At 42.4% G+C, this 21,084-nt stretch overlaps 1 protein-coding gene across 1 annotated transcript in view; it reads left to right on the top strand.

Annotated features, from left to right (window-relative positions):
• Window positions 1-10,721, top strand: part of adcy3a (adenylate cyclase 3a) — a 359,639-nt gene extending 348,918 nt beyond the window's left edge. Inside the window, exon 20 of the mRNA XM_034173754.1 lies at window positions 10,310-10,721. Coding sequence (XP_034029645.1) covers window positions 10,310-10,474 — 165 coding nt within the window. The 3' untranslated portion in view covers window positions 10,475-10,721. The remainder of the gene's footprint in view (window positions 1-10,309) is intronic.
• Window positions 10,722-21,084: the final 10,363 nt, after the last annotated feature.

Genomic DNA, 21,084 nt, shown 5'->3' with positions numbered 1-21,084 from the left:
GGAATCGCACGTCATTCAAATCCATATAGTTAAAAAAAAAATAAAAGGGTTGGTTTATTGTCTAATAGACCTCGTATTGCATACCAGGTATCATGGATCAGTTTGGATATGTCAGAATACTTGAAGAGGTCATGTTGCCTTATGGTGAAGAGGACATGCCCTTGAAATGGGTGTTTCAACAAGACAATGACCCCAAGCACACTAGTAGTCGAGCAAAATCTTGGTTCCAAACCAACAAAATTAATGCCTCGCAGATATGAAGAAATCATGAAAAACTGTGGTTATACAATTAAATACTAGTTTAGTGATTCACAGGATTGCTAAAAAAGCAGTTTGAACATAATAGTTTTGAGTTTGTAGCGTCAACAGCAGATGCTACTATTATTGTGAACACCCCCTTTTCTACTTTTTTTTTTACTAATAGCCCAATTTCATAGCCTTAAGAGTGTACATATCATGAATGCTTGGTCTTGTTGGATTTGTGAGAATCTACTGAATTTACTGGTACCTTGTTTCCCATGTAACAATAAGAAATATACTCAAAACCTGGATTAATCTTTTTAGTCACATAGTACTACTATTATTCTGAACACTACTGTAAAAAGAAGTCACTCTCCTCTCGGTACTCGTGGAGCTGCAGTGCTGTACCTGTTGTCACGACAAGATTCAGGGTCCATCACCCTGATGATCTCGAAGGAAAGATGCTGCTGCTTCAGGTGTCTTTAAAATCCCGTTTGGTAGGGTAACTCTCAGATTTGCTGGATGAAGAAGGCTGAACTAGAGTTTTTTGGCATGCAGCTTCTTCTTGACGTGGTTGTATTCTTTTGTTCACTGCACCAGGGGTGTGCTCAGGTCTAGAAAAAACATTGCCGTTTCCTTTGTGGGTGATTGGTCCACCTTTTTCTCTGGTTATCTTAGCAGCTAGTCAGAGAATTTTATACTGGTCTTGGCACTTGAGCAGGCGGATGAGGATGGGTCTCGGCCATTTTTCTTTTGGAGAGCTGAAAGTCGGGGATCAGTGCGCTCATTCAATAATCAGTTCAATAATCAGCGGCTGGGAGAAGTGTTCTCTTCCCAGCACAGAGGGGATCCATTCTGTAAAAAATTGCACAGGATCACCACCCTCTCTGTCCTGCTGCAGGTTAACGATGCAAACATTATTTTGTCGGCCTTGATTCTCCAGTTGGTCAACTTTATCCATGAGAAAGTTCTTCTCTTTTATCAGGCGGAGGACACTGGAGTCCACTTCAGTTAGCTTGTCTTCAGCCGTGGTAATCCATTCCTCTACCTCTGTAATGCGTGAGCACATCCTAGCTATCATCATCCTCAGCCGTGAAATAGACTGGTTGATTTTGGCAGTTTTAGCTTCGAGGTTCCTGGAAAGTGCTTCATTACCACGTTTTATTTCTTTTAATATTGCATACCCTCCGTCCACTTCATGTTGGTTTTCAGCCACCATGTTGCACTTGGAGCGAACTTCAGCCGTTGCAGCTTCCCGAGAAGAAATGTGATCAATAATCGAACTTTGAGTCTTACTTTGAGGTCTTAAGTCCATATTCCATCAAATAGGAGAAGTTAAGAGTGGAGAGAGCATTATTTATAAGTTAAGCCGAGTTTTCTCTTGAGCGTCTTCTCAGCTCAGCTGCATCAAGTGACTCCCAATGTGCCACAATCTTGAGAGAACTTGGAGGTGAAAGAAAGCTGCAGAGCTGCAGCCGGCGATAGCACGCGATCCGTCCATGGGGAGTGGACGTGGGCATGTCCTCTTGCTGGTGATCGGTCTGTGAAGAGTTATACTGGACATGGACATGTCCTCTTGCTGGCAATCGGTCCATGAGCAGGAGTTAATGGACTTTATTTAACATGCCACTTTCGTGAGAGAACTTGAGGTGAAAGCAAATCGGAGCTGCAGCCAGCGGTCACGCGCACAGTCCGTCTGTGAGAAGTGGACGGTGACATGTCCCCTTACCGGCAGTCTCCCCATGAGGAGTCAGTGGATGTGGAAGCTTGATCGGCCCATCTCTTCTTCTTCCGTGGTTTGGAAGCTTCACTGCCAGCAAAGTCCAGCGGGATGAATAAACTCTATTAATGCAGGTATGTACTGGTAAAAAATCGAAAAGGATTTTTCACCTTGGCGTAAGGTTGTGTACAATTGTGGAGACTTGGTGTACAGTAGTGGAGTGTTGTGTAGACCTGCGTGGAACACTGCGTCCGTGCTGTATGCTGACAGTCCGCAAAAAAATTAAACATGTTTCATTTTTGCGTGCTTTTCGCAGACCCCTTTGCATTCCTTTGCATCCCGCAGCATATTGCCACGCAGGGCTGCATAAACTCGGAGTAGGGCTGCATTAGCTCAGCGTAGTAGGTACGCGGCATAACCCAACTCGAATTCTTATACATTTCTTAGAATTTTTCCCTTGGTAAGATGTAAGTTGTCCGCAAAGTACCTCAGGCCTTAAGAGAGCTCCTAAGGTGCCAAACTGCTAAGAGTAGCAGAAGAGAAGGACTTTTAGGAAGCCCAAGACTGTCTTAATCAGAGAAGAAGGCAGAAAAGACAGAAGAAGCAGAGATATTCTCTGTATGTAGGATGAGTCAGTAACACGCTCCTGGCTTGAGCTATGTAATTATTTTATGTTAATTTACTGTCTTAATGTATTTATAAATTGTTTAAGTTCATGTTCTCATATACACACTGTTAATATTATTATTATTATTATTAGTAGTAGTATTATCTGTATTATTAATATTATTTTCTTTTATTGTTGCATCTATTTTGTCATTTGATTTTAAATGGAACAAAATGGAAATAAGTGTGTCGCACATGTATTTTTAACGTATTTACAATTATATTATGTACTCACAATGAATATAGTAAATAAACTCACACACGCACACATGCACACTTTTAATATATAGATATTTGGCATGTGAATGAGGTACGTTCAAACATTTTCAAGCTGTGTAACAATTCATTTAATTTTGCTGAGTTTCATCATCATAACAAAGTTATCCTCATGATTACACGTCTCAATGCAGTTCAGCTTATATGATCGTTTGATTTTACTGTCCATTCATGGTGAAGAGGGCAGAACACATTTGATTTTTTATTTCTCCTCCCCTTTCCGTGACAGCCAATCACAGGTATTAGAGGACTGCGTCATACCTAGCAACGGGGGTCAACCCCGCCCCCTCACAAAGACAGGAGTTTATGTCTCCTCCTTGCTCAGACTTGCTAACCCTAACACCTGTTGGCTCACTCTTAAGCTGGGCAGACAATGTACGAAATTTTCAGTCGTTGTACTCGGCTCCAGCTCAAACAGTACAACAAAACCGCAGGGTGTAAAAGTTCAGAGCGCATGATTTATGTTCTCACACTATACGGCCCGATGTTCTGATGCGATCTCACTACTCACATTGTATGTTCAAAAACCACACGTCGGACTCGTGTTTCCGGAAGCAAAACATAAACAGAAGCTTTTTTTTTTCTTTTTTCTTTTCAAACTTTATTTACGTTATTTTTACAAAAACTCTTGATGGGAGACATCAAATTTTTATAAAAAAAAACAACACAAGACTTTACATGAGTTGAAGAATAAGGGGGAAAAAGAAACAGAAGCTGCTCTCCCAAAGTGTTTGCATATGTGCAGTGCGGGAGGTTGGGGTAAATCGGCTCGTGGACGCTTGTAGCGCTGCTTCAGCAGTGGGATACCCTCACGACGGCCGACCAGAATATCAAACAGGTTTGATTTTCATCTGACCATACGAATGTCGATCGGGAGGTGGTCGTGAGAGGTTAAACACAGCTCGTTACTCCATGTATACTACATGATGCAGGACGCACGATTAAGCTGAAACTTGGCGTGATTCAAAAAATTCTTGCACAAGTGAAAAATCGGCTCAAAAAGGGCCAAAACTTGCACAGTGTAAACCCAGCTTAAGGCTAAGATTCCTTGTCAGGAAATTTGAGGCTAAGTTAGGAGCTCTTTGAGAGGGCTTTGAGTTGCTTCGCGGATACGGGCCCTGACCTCCTGGACTCAGCCATTAGAAGTGTATTTGGTGAACTTGTGGAGACATTCACTTATCTCAGCAGTGATATTCATGTCTCTCAGTCCTCAGTCTTTGAGATCCAAAGGCGCCTGTGAAGATCTTGTGGAATCATGAGGTCAAAGGTCAAAGGCGCTTTTCCATTCGTTTTAGAATTGATTTAAAAATTTTAATGTTTGTTTTTAAAGTTATTTATGGCCTTGCACCTCCCTACTTGTCTGATTTTTTTTTCCATCAATCTCTTTATTGAATTTTGAACAAAAAAAGTTAGAACACACACAAGTCCCCTTCACCTACAGAAATACCAAAACATGAACACACAGAAACAGCAAAATGAACAAACATGATAATAATAATAACAAAAGAAAATATATATGTATATAAAAAATAAATAATAATAATTAATTAATTACAAGCTGTGGGTGACGGTCCAAAAAACTACTGCCCCGCCATTCGTAGCAAAAACGTGGAGCAGTAAATCTATTTGGGATCATCTGGGAAAGCCAGCTTCCCAACATATTCAAAAAAGGGGTCCCACGTCTTTGAAAATTTAGCCTGGGAGCCCTTTAACAAATGCCTAATTTTTCCAGTTTGGCAAAGTAAAGGACATCCCTAATCCAGTGAATGTGTGATGGAGGTGTAGGAGATTTCCATTTCAGAAGTATCAAACACCTTGCTAGTAAACTAACAAAGGCTATGAATGTCTTCTGCTCTGAAGACAATGACATTGTGACTGAAGTTACACCAAAAAGTGCCATGACAGCATCAGGCACTATTATCTTCCCTGTGACCTCACAGAGTCAAAAATGTTTGGCAATAAGTTGTCAGGACAGTGCAAGACCAGAACATATGTATATGTGTTGCCGCTGCCTGATGACAGCGGTCACAAGTCGGGTCAATATTGTCAAACATCTTAGAGAGCCTGGTCTTAGTCAAGTGAGTCTGATGTAAAATTTTACACTGGATCAATCCATTCATCTTGATAATATTAATTCGGGCAGCTAGAGACAAGTTTAGCACTGACCAACGATTAAAGCTGTCTTGTACGTGCGACAGAAGAGCAGTGAAATTAGCGTGAAAAAGATCCTTGAATTTAGCAGTAACCTGAATCCCAAGATATTTTAACTTGTGCCGAGCAACCTTAAATGGTAAAGTGTGAAGTGAGTATTCATGAGCTGCCTTATTTAGAGGAAGAAGCTCACTCTTACCCAAATTCAACCTATAACCAGATATGGATCCAAATGAATGTAGAACAGAAAGTGCAGCTGGGATTGACACGGAGAAGTCAGTAATAAATAAGAGAAGGTCATCTGCATATAGAGACACTTTATGTTCTCGCCCACAACTGACAATGCCTTTAATGTGTAGGTCACCACGAAGCGCAATGGAAAGAGGCTCAATTGCCACGGTGAATACTGTAAAAGAGGACTTAAAGGGCACCCTTGGCGTGTCGAACGATAAAGAGGAAAGTAGGAGGACCTATTATTATTTGTCCTAACTGAAGCTGAAGGGCTGAAGTATAAAAGCTTCACCCAAGAAATAAAATTTTCCTTTAAAACCAAATTTCCCCAAAGTATAAAATAAATATGACCACTCAACACGGTCAAAGGCCTTCTCCGCGTCTAAAGAAATAATTGCTTGAGGTAAGGCTGATGTTGGGAGATTATAAACAGTATTAAAGAGCCTTCTCAAATTAAAAAAAGAGTTCCTATTTTTAACAAACCCCGTTTGATCAGGTGAGATGATACTTGGAAGAACAGTTTCTAAGCGAAGAGCAAGCATTTTAGACAAAATTTTAAAATCCACATTTAATAAACTAATCGGTCTGTACAACGAGCAACTAAGCGGGTCCTTGTCCATTTTCAAGATAAGAGAAATCGATGCCTGATTAAGTGTGGGAGGAAGTTTACCAGTCAGAAAAGATTCATTAAACATATCAATCAGAACCGGGGCTAGCTTGTCTTGAAAACACCTATAAAACTCTACGGGAAAGCCGTCTGGCCCTGGACATTTGCCAGACTGCATCGCCTTAAGAGCACCTGAAAGTTCTAGAGCGGTTATTGAGGTTTCCAATTGATCTACCATATCCAAGTTGACATGAGGGATTTCTAAACGAGAAAAGAAGCGCTCAAAATCTTGCTTTCCAGCATTTATCTCTGACATATATAATGAAGCATAATAGGCTCTAAATTCATCATTTATTCTTTCTAGGTCTATTGTGGTGCCTAAAGATGTGGCAATTTCGGGAATCTGATGAGAGGATATGGTCTGCCGTAATTGATGTGCCAACATTCTACCTGCTTTAGCCCCCTGTTCAAAGTATACACTACTAGTCTTAAGTAACAACTCAACCGCACGATCCACAGCCAATGTATTAAATTCTGACTGAGCCATAAGACGTTCTTTGTATAAATCTGGAGTTGGAGAAGCGGCATATATAGAATCTAAATGGGCAATGTGATTAGTTAAGGTAACCAATCTCTCCCTCTTCACCCTTCTATCGTGACTTACGTAAGAGATAATTTGACCTCTAATGTAAGCTTTCAGCGTCTCCCATAGAACCGACGCAGAGACATCAGGGGTCCTGTTGGTACTCAAAAACACATCAATTTGGCTGGAGACCCTATCTACAAATTTTTCATCTGATAGTAAACGTGTATTTAGACGCCAGGGGCCACGCGATCGAACCAGACCTTTAAACCTAATGTTAAGTACAGCCGGGGAATGGTCTGAAATAACCATTGGTTCATAAGAGCAAGAGGTAGGAGTGAGACATGGAAGAAATCTGTTATCTAATAAGAAGTAATCAATCCGAGTAAATGTGCAGTGCACAGAAGAGAAGAAGGAAAATGCCTTGCCTGTAGGATTAAAGAATCGCCAAGGATCTGAAATTGAAAAATTCTCCATAAAGTCTTTAACAACTTTAGCTGATTTTGAAAAAACTGCCACGTTACTAGAGGAACGGTCAAGATCTGGGTTCAACCAACAGTTAAAGTCCCCACCTAAGATGAGTAAGTGGGAGGACATGTCTGGAAGGGCGGAAAAAAGTTTCTTAAAAAAACTCAGCATCATCCCAATTTGGGGCATACACATTATTAACTAAAATCAATTGGGTGCCATATAAACTGCCTGTAACTACGTATCAGATATCTACCATTAGAGTCGGAAACCACTTCAGAACAAACAAAAGGAATTGATTTATGAAATAAGATGGCAACGCCCCTGGACTTACTATAAAATGATGAGTAATATGTCTGACCAATCCACCTACTTTTAATTTGAGAATGAGGGGTAAATTTTAAGTGTGTCTCTTGCAGATAAATAATATGTGCTCCGAAGTTTCTAAGATGATTTAATACCTTAGTACACTTCACAGGGGAGTTCAGGCCTTTACAGTTCCAGGACACCAATTTGAGGTCACCTCCATCAGTACTTAGGTTTACACTTGATTGGGCCATCCAACAAAGATAGGGCAGAAAGAAGAAAATGTCAAAATAAATGGCAAGTAGACCGTCACCACAGCAGCATAAATTGGTAAAACAATTGTAAAACAAATATAATAAAATCTGAAAAGCCCCAAACAACGACAAGAGAAATAGAACACAAGCCCCCCCATCCCCCCACACCATCCCATTGTTAGCATCCCCCCAAACGAGATGCACACAAGCCCAAGCCTAACTGAAAACACAAAACGCTCCTTAATAGCTCTAAACAAAAAAGGAATACGTAGTGCTACTTGAGAGAAAATTGAGTGTAAAAAAGATTAACTGAACAAATGTACCTATATTTATAAAGACCACAAAATCCAAATTAAGGCAAATTAATTAACCTAATTATCTAAGAAAACGAAACCAAAACAACATTGCTTTCATAATACTGTTCAAGCATTAACAACCAATAACAAAAAGTAATAATAGTAGAGTGCAAAAAATGTGCAATAATCAACTATAGATAATAGGGCCCGAACACAAAACAGATGTAAAGTTATTCACAGAATGTTGTTTACAGCAATGCAAAAATGCAAACAGACTGATCCGGGCACCCACAATGCCCACTCTACTTACAGTTCTTATTAACAAAGTCCCTGGCCAAAGAGGGGTCTTCAAAGTGCCGCGAGGTGCCATCAGGCATAGTGATTTTAAGTGTGGCGGTGTATAGAAGCCCATATTTTACTCCCGGGAGGGTACGCAGAGTGCGCTGAACAGCAGAAAAGGCACAGCGCTTCTTGGCGACCGAGGATCTAAAGTCTGGGAACACAGAGATCCTTGAGTCCTTATAAAGGAGCGGAGAAGGCTCGCCTGCTCGTCGTAGAATTGTGTTCCGAGCATGGAAAAAATGCACCCGCACGATGAAGGCCCGAGGCTGGATACCAGCCTCTGGTTTGTCCCGCAGAGATCGGTGAGCACGGTCAAGCAGCGGTTTCTCCTCCAGCCCCAATAAATCCTGTAGCAAACCTGCAATAAAATCAGTAGGACGCGATCCCTCTGCTCCCTCTGGTACACCAACCACACGAATGTTATTTCTTCAAGATCTACTTTCCAAGTCTTCGCACTTATCAATCAAGCCATTCACCTGAGCGGTTAGCTCGCTAACATTAGCCTCAAGTTCGCTTATGCGGGTGCTATGGTCGTTAGCAGCCTGCTCAAGGTCTCGCACCGCCGTCTCATGAGAGTCCACTAACTGCTGAAGTGTTTCAATTGAGGCTTTCAGTTCCCCTCTAACAGACGACATCTCCGAGTGCAATCCAACAGCCACAGTGTCCATCTTAGAGAATATGTCGTTCCTGAGAGCGTCCATCATAGCTTGTATCCTAGTATCCAAAGTGCTAGCAGCACTGCTCTCTGGATCCGGTGTTTTGGGATCAGGAGAAGGCGGTTTTTGCGGCCTCCTTTTGGGACATCCCGTTTGGGTCGAGGATTATACATCTTGCAATGCCCAACTCAAAATAATCGGTATAAACTGTCTTCTAACTACGTCAAAAGCAGACACAAAGTGTCATATAGTAAAAAGGTACAACATAAATTATATAAATCTCAATTTCTCTCGGAGCTAATGGAGGACACGTCTACTCCTCGCTGTACGCCATAGCGCCCCCACTTGTCTGAAATTTTAACTTTGCGCACCTACAGTAGGACATTAAGGGCGTCTGGCCAGCTTTACTTAGATGTTCCAAGGTCAAGATATAAATGCTGGGGTGATCATGCTTTCACAGTAGCTGGCCCCAGACTGTGGAACGAGGTAACTCTTGAGTTGCGTACTATTCCTGACCTTGCATTTTTTAAATCTAAGTTAAAGACATTTATTTAAACTGGCTTTTAACACTTAGTGGGGAGGTGACATGTTCTGTTTTTTTTTTTATGTGTTGTTTTAAAATTTTATTCTATATGTGTTTTATTTTTGTGAATTTGTGTTTTTAATGTTAAGCACTTTGGACACCAGTTGGTGCTGTAAAGCGCTTTATAAATAAATGTTGATTGATTGATTTTCCAACTGCATCAGACACTCAAAGTGCTTTACAATTACGCCTTACATTCACCTATTCACACAAACACACTCACACACTGATGTCAGGGTGCTGCCATGCAAGGTGCCCACTACACACCGGGAGTAACCTGGGGATTAAGGACCCTGCTCAAGGGCCCTTATTTTGTGTCTCACAAACAATTACTTGGCGAGATTCAGACAAGGTGTATCAGTTGCATTGTGAGGGAGTGTCAACTACAAAATTTTGGCACGTTTCTCTGGGCATGTAGGTGCCTCAGTGTCCAGGACCCAGTGGCTGGAGAAGGTCACAGACACGCCCACTTTTCCCCTAGCTGTAGTTGCTTTTGAGAGATGAAGATGGACCAGTTGTCTGCCTGGATGGCTGCCATTCAGGGCCGGGAAGACTTCGTGTTGTGATGATATGGTGACATACAGCACCAGTGGTTTGTTCCCGGACCAGACCTAATGTTAGCCTGGTGCAGTGGAAGCTAGCTACAAAGAATATTTCTCCACATTAACTTTTTTGCTACATCTTTCATGACACTGAGTCACAGTTATATTCAGCCAGGATAACTCTGCTTAGTCCACTGTGTACCTTTGGTGAAATATCCCCATTCCAGAGGTCAGATTCTCACCTCTTTTACTGGATGTTGTTTGTCCTTGTGTTTCTGTTGTGTTTTCAGGTTTTAAAATCACCATAATTTCATGTGATAAACATGTGAAAATGTTTACAGTGCTGTTTACTTGCTATTTCTGTTGAGAAACTGTTTGTCACCTCCAGGTCGTGGAAGAGTGCTATAACATCCTGAAGGAGTATGGCTTCCGATTTGTGAGGCGGGGTCCCATCTTTGTGAAGGGCAAGGGGGAGCTGCTCACCTACTTCCTGAAGGGCCGAGACAAACACGGCTCCTCCATCACACTGCCTCACCAGGTGGTCGAGAGCTGAGGAAATCACATGTCCATCATGGACCCGCCACTGTACAGGAACTCCAACGCCTTACCTGAATGGACCTGAATGAACCTGAATGCATACAGCGCCATCCATTGGATGGACACACAAACGTTTGGCTTGCCAAGCTGCAAAATCTTTTACAAAGTTGATGTTTTAATTTCATGGCTGTGGTCTGGTTGAGATTGAAATCTTTACAGTGATCACCAATACATTTGGACGGTTCCAAATGCTCCATAAAGGTTCTGCTCACACAAAACACAAACCCGCCATTAAACATAAAAGCAACACAAAACACACAAACAGCCAGCACATACACAAAAACAAAGCAACCAACAAGAAACAAACACAAAACAGCTAATAAACAAAAAACAAACACACAAAAAACAGCCAACAAGCACAAATCACAAAAACAAAACCAACCTTGAACACATACAAAACAGCCAACAAACACACACAAGAAACAAACCAACAAACACAAAACACAACTTAAAAACAACCACAAAGCACACAAAAACAGCCACCAAACACAAAAAATCAACAATGGCAAAACACACATAAAACAGCCAAGCACAAATCACAAAAACAAAACCAACCTTGAACACATACAAAACAGCCAACAAACAAACACAAGAAACAACTTGCAAAACATATGTAACATACACTGCAGATGTACATGCATGCATGCATACATATATTACATATATACCATACAGTACATATGTAACATATATTACAGACATACGAGGTCTGTCAATAAAGTATAGGTCCTTTTTATTTTTTTCAAAAACTATATGGATTTCATTCATATGTTTTTACGTCAGACATGCTTGAACCCTCGTGCGCATGCGTGAGTTTTTCCACGCCTGTCGGTGACGTCATTCGCCTGTGAGCACTCCTTGTGGGAGGAGTCGTCCAGCCCCTCGTCGGAATTCCTTTGTCTGAGAAGTTGCTGAGAGACTGGCGCTTTGTTTGATCAAAAGTTTTTCTAAACCTGTGAGACACATCGAAGTGGACATGGTTCGAAAAATTAAGCTGGTTTTCAGTGAAAATTTTAACAGCTGATGAGAGATTTTGAGGTGATTCTGTCGCTTTAAGGACTTTTCACGGTGCGAGACGTCGCGCAGCGCTCTCAGGCGGCGCCATCAGCCTGTTTCAAGCTTAAAACCTCCACATTTCAGGCTCTGTTGATCCAGGACGTCGTGAGAGAACAGAGAAGTTTCAGAAGAAGTCGGTTTCAGCATTTTATCCGGATATTCCACTGTTAAAGGAGATTTTTTTAATGAAAGACGTACGGACGGATTGTAGCGTCGGCTCGCAGCCGCCGCGACGCTCCATCACAGGAAAAACACCTCTGCTGGAAGCCTTAAGGACAAGTTGGAACATCTCCAGCTGATAAACAATTTCTCATATACTCACTCCACTGAAAGCCATCAAAAGCCAACTGGATTTTAACAAATGGTTATCAACACGGAGGTGTTTTTCCTGTGCCGCCGCGCCGCGTCGGCTGCGTCCCGACGCGCGGACCCGTCCGCACGTCTTTCATTAAAACAATCTCCTTTAACAGTGGAATATCCGGATAAAATGCTGAAACCGACTTCTTCTGAAACGTCTCTGTTCTCTCACGACGTCCTGGATCAATAGAGCCTGAAATGTGGAGGTTTTAAGCTTGAAACAGGCTGATGACGCTGCCTGAGAGCGCTGAGCGACATCTCGCACCGTGAAAAGTCCTTAAAGCGACAGAATCACCTCAAAATCTCTCATCTGCTGTTAAAATTTTCACTGAAAACCAGCTTAATTTTTCGAACCATGTCCACTTCGATGTGTCTCACAGGTTTAGAAAAAATTTTGATCAAACAAAGCGCCAGTCTCTCAGCAACTTCTCAGACAAAGGAATTCCGACGAGGGGCTGGACGACTCCTCCCACAAGGAGTGCTCACAGGCGAATGACGTCACCGACAGGCGTGGAAAAACTCACGCATGCACACGAGGGTTCAAGCATGTCTGACGTAAAAACATATGAATGAAATCCATATAGTTTTTGAAAAAAATAAAAAGGACCTATACTTTACGGACAACCCTCGTATGTAACATACATTATAGATGTACATGCATGCATGCATGTATACATATATTACATATATACCATACAGTACATATGTAACATATATTACAGACATACAGAGCATACATTTGCAAAACATATGTAACATACATTACAGATGTACATGCATGCATGCATGCATGCATACATATATTACATACTGTATATACCATACAGTACATATGTAACATATATTACATACAGACATAAATACCATATATTACATATGTAACATATTTTGCATACATATGTGCATTACCTACAGTTTCATTGTCATCCTGGCTATTCCTTAGTGGTCTCTTGATCAATTCCCGTACAGGATGGCCCAGTCTTGATGTGCACAGTTTCTTACAGACGATACACATGGTTGCTACACAAAGCTTTTGCCAGTCAAGATCTTGGTCTCTCCTTCTTCTCTTTCTTCCTCTTTGTTTCTTCCTTCCTCATTTCCTCAGGTGTTCTTGTAGGCCTTACCAGCTCTTGAGGTGAAGCTTCAGGGGGTCCTTGTAGCATTTCTTCTGGCCTCCTCTGGACCATTTTCCTTCATTCAGATGGAAGTAGAAGATATGCTTGGGAAGTCAGCGATCATCATCCATCCTAATGGTGTGACCCACCCATTGAAGCTGGTTCTTGATGATGGCACACTTTATGCTTTGTAGCTTGGCTTAGGCCAGGACACTGATGTTTTTGCAATAGTCTTCCCACCTGATGTGGAATATACTCTTCAGGCAACTTTAGTGGAATTACTCAAGGGTCTTCAGGTAGCGGCAGTAGGTGGTCCAGTTCTCAGGCTTGTACAACAGGATTGACATAATGACAGCTTTGTAAAGGAGGAGTTTTATCTCGTGTTGAAGGTCTCTGTTGCTGAAAACACTTGAGCATAGCCGGGTGAAGGTAGTTCCTGCACAATTGAGTCAGTGTTGGCATCAATGTCGGCATTTGATGACACGTGGCTGCCCAGGTGTGGAAAGTGGGTTACATTCTCCAGGACCTGTCTGTACGGTTTCACAGCGAGAAGCTTTGGATTGACTGTGTTGGGTGGAGCTTGGTACAGGACCTGTGTCTTCTTCAGGTCGATGTGAATACCAAGCTTGCTGTAGAAGATTTCAAAGATTTTCTGAAATCCTTCTAATGTAAAGGGCGACACGCTGCTGTCATCAGCATACTTTACTGACTGGACAGTTTTTGTGCTATTTACCAGAACTGTGGAGAACATGTCGTCATGGAAAAGTCTCAGGATCTTCATGAATGTCTCTGGACAGCCAACTTTGCTCAGGATCTTCCAGAGAAGAGGGCGTCACATGCTGCCGCGTTGTCAAGTCAGTGAAGGCAGTGGTTGGTGTTGCTCTCAATGTTTTTCTTTAATTGACAGTGAAGATCATGTCTATTATCCCTTTTGATGGTCAGAAGCCACTCTGGGATTCAGGAAGGATGTTTTCTGGTAGTAGTCTCAGATGGTTATTGTCAATCCATGCAAGAACCTTTCCTGCAGTACACAGTAAAGAGATTCCATGATGATTTCCACAGTGAGAATTGTCTCCTTTCTGCTTGTATATGGTGGCAGTCATTCAGTCATTCAGTTCTGTGGGTGTTTCTTCTTGAGTTCAGATTTTAATGATAATTTGGTGCAGTTGGTGTTGGAGAAAGGACCTCCCTTTTTAAAGAACTCAATGGGGACATTGTCTTCCCATTGAGTGCTTTGTTGTTTTTCATGCCTTAGAGGGTGACAAGACTTTTTTCAAGAGCTGAGTTCTTCACCGATAGCTTGTGTTCGTAAATGACTAAGCACTTCCTCCATCTCCTTGACTGAGTTGGTGTTAAAGAGTTCTTCAAACTTTTCTTTTCATCGAGCACTGATGTCATCTCTGGTCTAAAGCAAGCTCAGGCCATCCTTGCTTCGAAGAGGTGCTTGTTCTTCGTGGAGTAATCGTAAATTTCTCTGGTGACATTGGAAAAGCCTCTGCTGTCATTTTTGTTAGTGAGGGCCTGTATTTTAGCAGCCTTGTTGATCCACCACAAATTTTTCAGTTTGTGGGTTTTGCTTTACAGCGTAGTTTTTCTTTGCTGCTGTCGACAGTTTTCTTTTGCAAGGTTGGGTCTTTTTGTAGGTCGAGGAAAGCGTCTCTCTTTTCTCATCAAACCAGTCCTGGCGCTTCCTCTTCTGGTGTCTGAATGTTTTTTGGCAGGCTGTCATTATTGCTGTCTTGAGCTCCTCCTAGTGCTTAGGAGTAAAGACAGAGTACTTTGTGTGGTGTTCTTTCATCAAGTGCTGATGGACCTTTTCTTTTGTTTCTGGATCTTTGAGCTTGATGATCTTGAACCTTTTGACACTTTTACAGTGTCCAGGCCTCCTCTTAAAGGGTACGTTTAGCTGGATCCTGGAGCAGATCAGACATGTATCTCTCCAACAGTCATCTGGACCAGTCATTGCCTTGGTGGACAGCACATATTTGTGGTTGGGCTTTAGGACAATGATGTAGTCGAGCAGGTGCAAATGCTTCGAATGAAGGTGTTGTCAGGAGACTTTGAACTTTGAACATTTTGCCTGAAGATGGTGTTGGTGATGACAAGGTCATGTTCAGTGCACTTCACGAGAAGCATGGTGCCAATGACGTTGTACTTTCCTACTCAGTTTCTCCTGATGCTTCTGTGAGCTGGTGGTCGTTTCTGACTGAGGCATTGAAGTCACCAAGAATGTATGTTATGGGAGTGTATGGGACTGCTATCTGCGGTCCCAGAATCTTGATTGCACATAGAATTGTGTCCAGCTTGGCGTAGAATATTTCCTTATTTTCACGGTCAGCATCAAGTATTGAGGCATAAACAACTGATGATGGCAGCATGACTCTTGCTTGCAAGTTGGAGACGGAGTGTTGTCAGTCTTTCACTGACTGAAGATGTTGATGACAAAATCAACACCGTGCATTTGTTGTTTCTGCTCAGAAAGTCTTTTTCCAGAAGAAAGTGTAGCCCCCTTGCTCCTCCCATAGTTGGCCTTCACTTGCTCTTCTTGTTTCAATCAAGGCAACAATGTCTATGTCAAGATTCTGGAGTTAATGTGAAACGAGAGCTGTTCACTTTTCCAGTCAGCTGGCCTTTTTCTTGCCCATCAAGGTTCATATGTTGTATGTACCACATTTCATCACTTTTTTTTTTTCTTTTTTTTTTTACCTCCAGACAGGTTAAAGCAGTGGTGTCCAAACTACTCCAGAAAGGGCCGAGAGGGTGCAGGTTTTCCTTGCAGCCACTGACGTCAGCAGGTGATTAGCATCCTTTTGAGCAGGTGGGATGAGTTCATCAGTGAAATCACCTGCTGGAGTCAGTGGCTGCATAGAAAACCTGCACCCTCTCGCCCCTTTTCTGGAATAGTTTGGACACCACTGGGTTAAAGTGAAGCAGACTATGCTTAGGGCACCTTTTGTAGCCCCCTCCCTTTTCGGGGTGAGCAGAGCGGATCCTAAATAGGCCTGCTCAGTCTCAGCTGCAGCTGCTGAAAAACCTTCCTAGATCTTCCAAGGGTCTGATGACTCAATCACACATTTGCCTCGTCTGTGCCGGATACAACCTAAGGGCTTTCAGATTCACAATCCTACCCCTGTCGCTCTTTGCCGATTGCTGAACGACTTATGGATGTGCAGCGCAGTGTTGAAAATCTACATCCAGGGTCCATCTGGAGATGCCTGGGCATGGGTTTCTTGAACCCATATCATTGCACGCCGACTACCTTGACATATTCTTAGCCTGGTCCAATGGCTGGGGAATCCCAGACAATCGAGGTTGAGGACTTCTTGTGTCACCAGAGCCCCATTAGCTGTCTTGTGTTCAGGGATCCTGTTGGGGCTTCATGGCTACCGTAGCAGCACACAAAGTCCCCACTGTACTTGACACCCATTGAGTGTTGAGTGTTTTGTTTTTTGTTTGATTGTTTATATGTCGCACACCGTGTTGAGCCAGACTGCCTTTACTATTGTGCCCATTTTAAGTTTGTTTGATTTTGCCAATGACGGCACCTCATAAAACCTCAGTCTGTACAGATTTGAAATGATTATAGGCAGTGTCACTCTTCCGGGGCCATCTCATCCGTGAAATTTTACACTAATTAATATAAAACATCAACTTTTGTCATAAGCTGGTGGCGTCTCTTGAAACTCGAATGTGGTCTGATTTCATCCGGGGACAATGATTCTACACAAATGTGGATCTGCAGGCTTTCGCTTTTAGATTAATATTTCGGAAGAAATTTATGCTTCCAGAGTTTCTGGGTGGAATAATGTGGTCGCCTGCTTCAACTGCCTGGTTTGTTGTTTCCTCTCTTCTACTCACAAACCGAGAGTAGGTTGAGGGGACTGACCACGCCTCCAGGACAGAGCACGAAACTAGAGTGTCACAGTGTGTGGACACTAACAGAGTAACTCGCTGAAATTTCAGTGACTTAAGTCCTTTCACACCAGGGCCAACGTAGAATTGCATATTATGGTGTACAGTCTACGCTGAGTTATGTAGTGTTATGCTCCAAGTTTAAGCAGCTCTATGCCGAATTTTTGCTCCCAACGCAGCTGTATGCTGAGGTCTATGCGAGGTGGATGCAAACAATTAACCCTGTTTAATTTATTCTGCATAGAGCACTGAACGCAGAAAGCACACAGTTTTTAAGCAGGTCTGCGCAACACCACGCTACTTTACACATCCAAAAGGTCACTGTGCATCCAGCTGGAGAACAGGTGTAGCGTGTGTGTGTGTGTGTGGCTGCATGGTCATGCAACCCGTAGCACCCCTGTGTGCTCAGAACAGGTGATCTAACTGGTGGACGTGTGTGTGCTCAGAACAGGTAATCGAACCTCGACTCATGAAACCAGAAACCAGAACAGAAACAGCAGGTCTTGAAAAAAAAGAGCAGAGACACAGTGCTCGCTCTGTCTCTGTCTGTCTCTCTCTCTCTCTCTCTCGAATGCTGACAAGAAATGGGCTGTTTAAATATGCTTGTGTGTTTAAATTTTTTTGTTTTTGGGGGGCACACAAAACGTACTCTGAACTTTGCGATCTGTTTGATGCAGATAGACTGTTTCATTCACACACAGACTAAATATTATCTGTTCGCTTCAGTCCAATCGATCATCACAGTCTGAGGAACACTGTATCCACATAATGCTCCTGATTTTTGAAAACAGCATCTGAAAATGCTTTTAATTCCTGTCATAGCTGGAAACGTAGTGTTTTAAAAGTCCCTCTGTATTTTTTCTGCTCCAGATATGTTTTATCAGAGGGTGCTGGTGTTGTGCTCTGATCACATCTGGTCAGACAAAAGTGCTGTGATGATTTAACCTTTTAAAGCGCCAGTCGACCGCAATCAGTTTTCAGTTTTTCAATTTAAATTTATTTTCATTCATATAGCACCAAATCACAACAGAGTGTCCTCAAGGCGCTTCACACAAATAAGGTCTAACCTTACTAACCCCCAGAGCAACAGTGGTAAGGAAAAACTCCCTCTGAGGAAGAAACCTCAAGCAGACCAGACTCAAATGGGTGATCCACTGCTTGGGCCAAGCTACAGACATAATTTACAGAACAATTCACAAAACAAATAAACAGGAAATGCTGTTGGTGCGCAGGACAGGAAGGTCTCCAGCACAAATACCACACCCATCTCTGGATGGAGCTGCACCTTAAACAGAGAGAGAAAAAAAAAAACAGAATCAGGCATCAGAAAGACAAGAAATACAGTATAATTTGTCAGCATTAAACAACAAGAAAAACAGAAAATACTAAAGTGAAATCCGGCCACTAACCCTAAGCTTCATTAAAAGACCCAGAATTTAGGTAAAGTTGAGGCCGAGGCACGCTCCATTTCCTAATAAAATGAATTAAAAGATTAAAAAAGCGCAGAACTATACTATGCCACTATGCTAGCCATATGAAAGGGAAAATAAGTCTGGACTTGAAAGTCTCCACAAAATCTGACTGTTTTAATGATATGGGGAGATCATTCCACAGAACAGGGGCATGATAAGAGAAAGCTCTATGACCTGCAGACTTTTTATTCACCCTAGGGACACAAAGTAGTCCTGCATCCCAAGAAAACAAAGCCCGGGCTGGTACATAATGTTTAATTAGGCCCGAGCTAATAAGGGAGGTGCCGGTCCGTGAACAATTTTATAGACTAGTAGCAGAACCTTAAAATCTGACATCACTGGGATAGGAAGCCAGTGAAGGGATGCCAGAATTCGTGTAATGTGGTCAAACTTTCTGCTTTGTGTCAAACGTCTGGCTGCAGCATTTTGAACAAATTGGAGAGCCATAATGCTGGACTGCGGTAAACAAGAAAATAGAGCATTGCAGTAATCCAATCTAGAAGAGATAAACGCATGAATCAGGGTCTCAGCATCAGCCATAGACAGGATGGGACGAATCTTCGCTATATTTCACAGGTGGAAGAAAGCAGTCCTAGTAATATTTCTAATGTGGAGGTCAAAACACAATGCAGGATCAAAAATTACCCCAAGGTTCCTCACTTTGTCAGTGTGATGTATGACACACCAGCCTAGGCTAAGCGTTAACTGGTCAAATTGATGCAGATGACTCATGGACCAAGAACCATCATTTCAGTCTTATCAGAGTTTAAAAGTAGGAAGTTTATAGACATCCAACTTCTGACTGATACAAGGCAATCTTCTAAGGATTTTATGTGAATGAGATTACCAGCAGTTATCGGCATGTATAACTGAGTATCATCAGCATAGCAGTGAAAGGTAACCCCAAAATGCCGCAATATGTGCCCAAGGGGTGCTATATAAAGGGAAAAAAACAGGGGCCCTAAGACGGACCCCTGTGGAACCCCAAATTTCATTTATCTATATAAAAGACACCTGTCCACAGCCTCAAACAGTCACACTCCAAACTCAACCATGACCAAGACCAAAGAGCTGTCAAAGGACACCAGGAAAATTGTAGATGTGCACCAGGCTGGGAAGAGTGAATCCACAATAGTCAAGCATGTTAATAAATCAACTATGGGAGCAATTGTAAGAAAATGGAAGACATACAAGACCATTGATAATCTCCCTCAATCTGGGGCTCCACGCAGGATGTCATCCCGTGGGGTCAAAATGATCATGAGAACGGTGAACATTAATCCCAGACCTACACAGAGGGACCTGATGAATGACCTGCAGAGAGCTGGGACCAAAGTAACAAAGGCTACACACTACGTAGAGAGGGACTCAAATCCTGCAGTGCCAGGTGTGTCCCCCTGCTTAAGCCAGTACATATCCAGGACCGACTGAAGTTTGCCAGAGAGCATATGGATGATCCAGAAGAGGACTGGGAGAATATCGTGGTCAGATGAAACCAAAATAGAACATTTTGGTAAAAACTCAACTCATTGTGTTTGGAGGAAGAAGAATGCTGAGTTGCATCCAAGAACACCATATCTACTGTGAAGCATGGGGATGGAAGCATCATGCTTTGGGGCTGTTTTTCTGCAAAGGGGACAGGACGACTGATCCGTGTTAAGGGAAGAATGAACAGGGCCATGAATCATGAGATTTTAAGCCAAAACCTCCTTCCTTCAGTGAAAGAATTGAAGATGCAACGTGGCTGGGTCTTCCAGCATGACAGTGATCCCAAACACACCGCTTGGGCAACGAAGGAGTGGCTCCATGAAAAGCATTTCAAGGTCCTGGCGTGGCCGAGCCAGTCTCCAGACCTCAACCCCATAGAAAATTTGTTGAGGGAGTTGAAAGTCCATGTTGCCCAGCAACAGCCCCCAAACATCACTGCTCTAGAGGAGATCTGCATGGAGGAATGGGCCAAAATACCAGCTACAGTGTGTGCAAACCTGGTGAAGTTTGACCTCTGTCATTGCCAACAAAGATTATGTTACAAAGTATTGAGTTGAACTTTTGTTATTGACCAAATACTTATTTTCCACCATAATTTACATATAAATTCTTTAAAAATTCTACAATGTGATTTTCTGGATTTTTTTTTTCTCATTTTCTCTCTCACAGTTGAAGTGTACCTACACTCAACAAAAATATAAACGCAACACTTTTGGTTTTGCTCCCATTTTGTATGAGATGAACTCAAAGATCTAAAACTTTTTCCACATACACAATATCACCATTTCCCTCAAATATTGTTCACAAACCAGTCTAAATCTGTGATAGTGAGCACTTCTCCTTTGCTGAGATAATCCATCCCACCTCACAGGTGTGCCATACCAAGATGCTGATTAGACACCATGATTAGTGCACAGGTGTGCCTTAGACTGTCCACAATAAAAGGCCACTCTGAAAGGTGCAGTTTTGTTTTATTGGGGGGGATACCAGTCAGTATCTGGTGTGACCACCATTTGCCTCATGCAGTGCAACACATCTCCTTCGCATAGAGCTGATCAGGTTGTCAATTGTGGCCTGTGGAATGTTGGTCCACTCCTCTTCAATGGCTGTGCGAAGTTGCTGGATATTGGCAGGAACTGGTACACGCTGTCGTATATGCCGGTCCA

Source organism: Thalassophryne amazonica, chromosome 7 (genome assembly GCF_902500255.1).
Source record: "Thalassophryne amazonica chromosome 7, fThaAma1.1, whole genome shotgun sequence".
Classification (NCBI taxonomy): Eukaryota; Metazoa; Chordata; class Actinopteri; order Batrachoidiformes; family Batrachoididae; genus Thalassophryne; species Thalassophryne amazonica.
The sequence above is the reverse complement of the archived record's forward strand: the minus strand, read 5'-3'. Positions and strand labels throughout refer to the sequence as shown.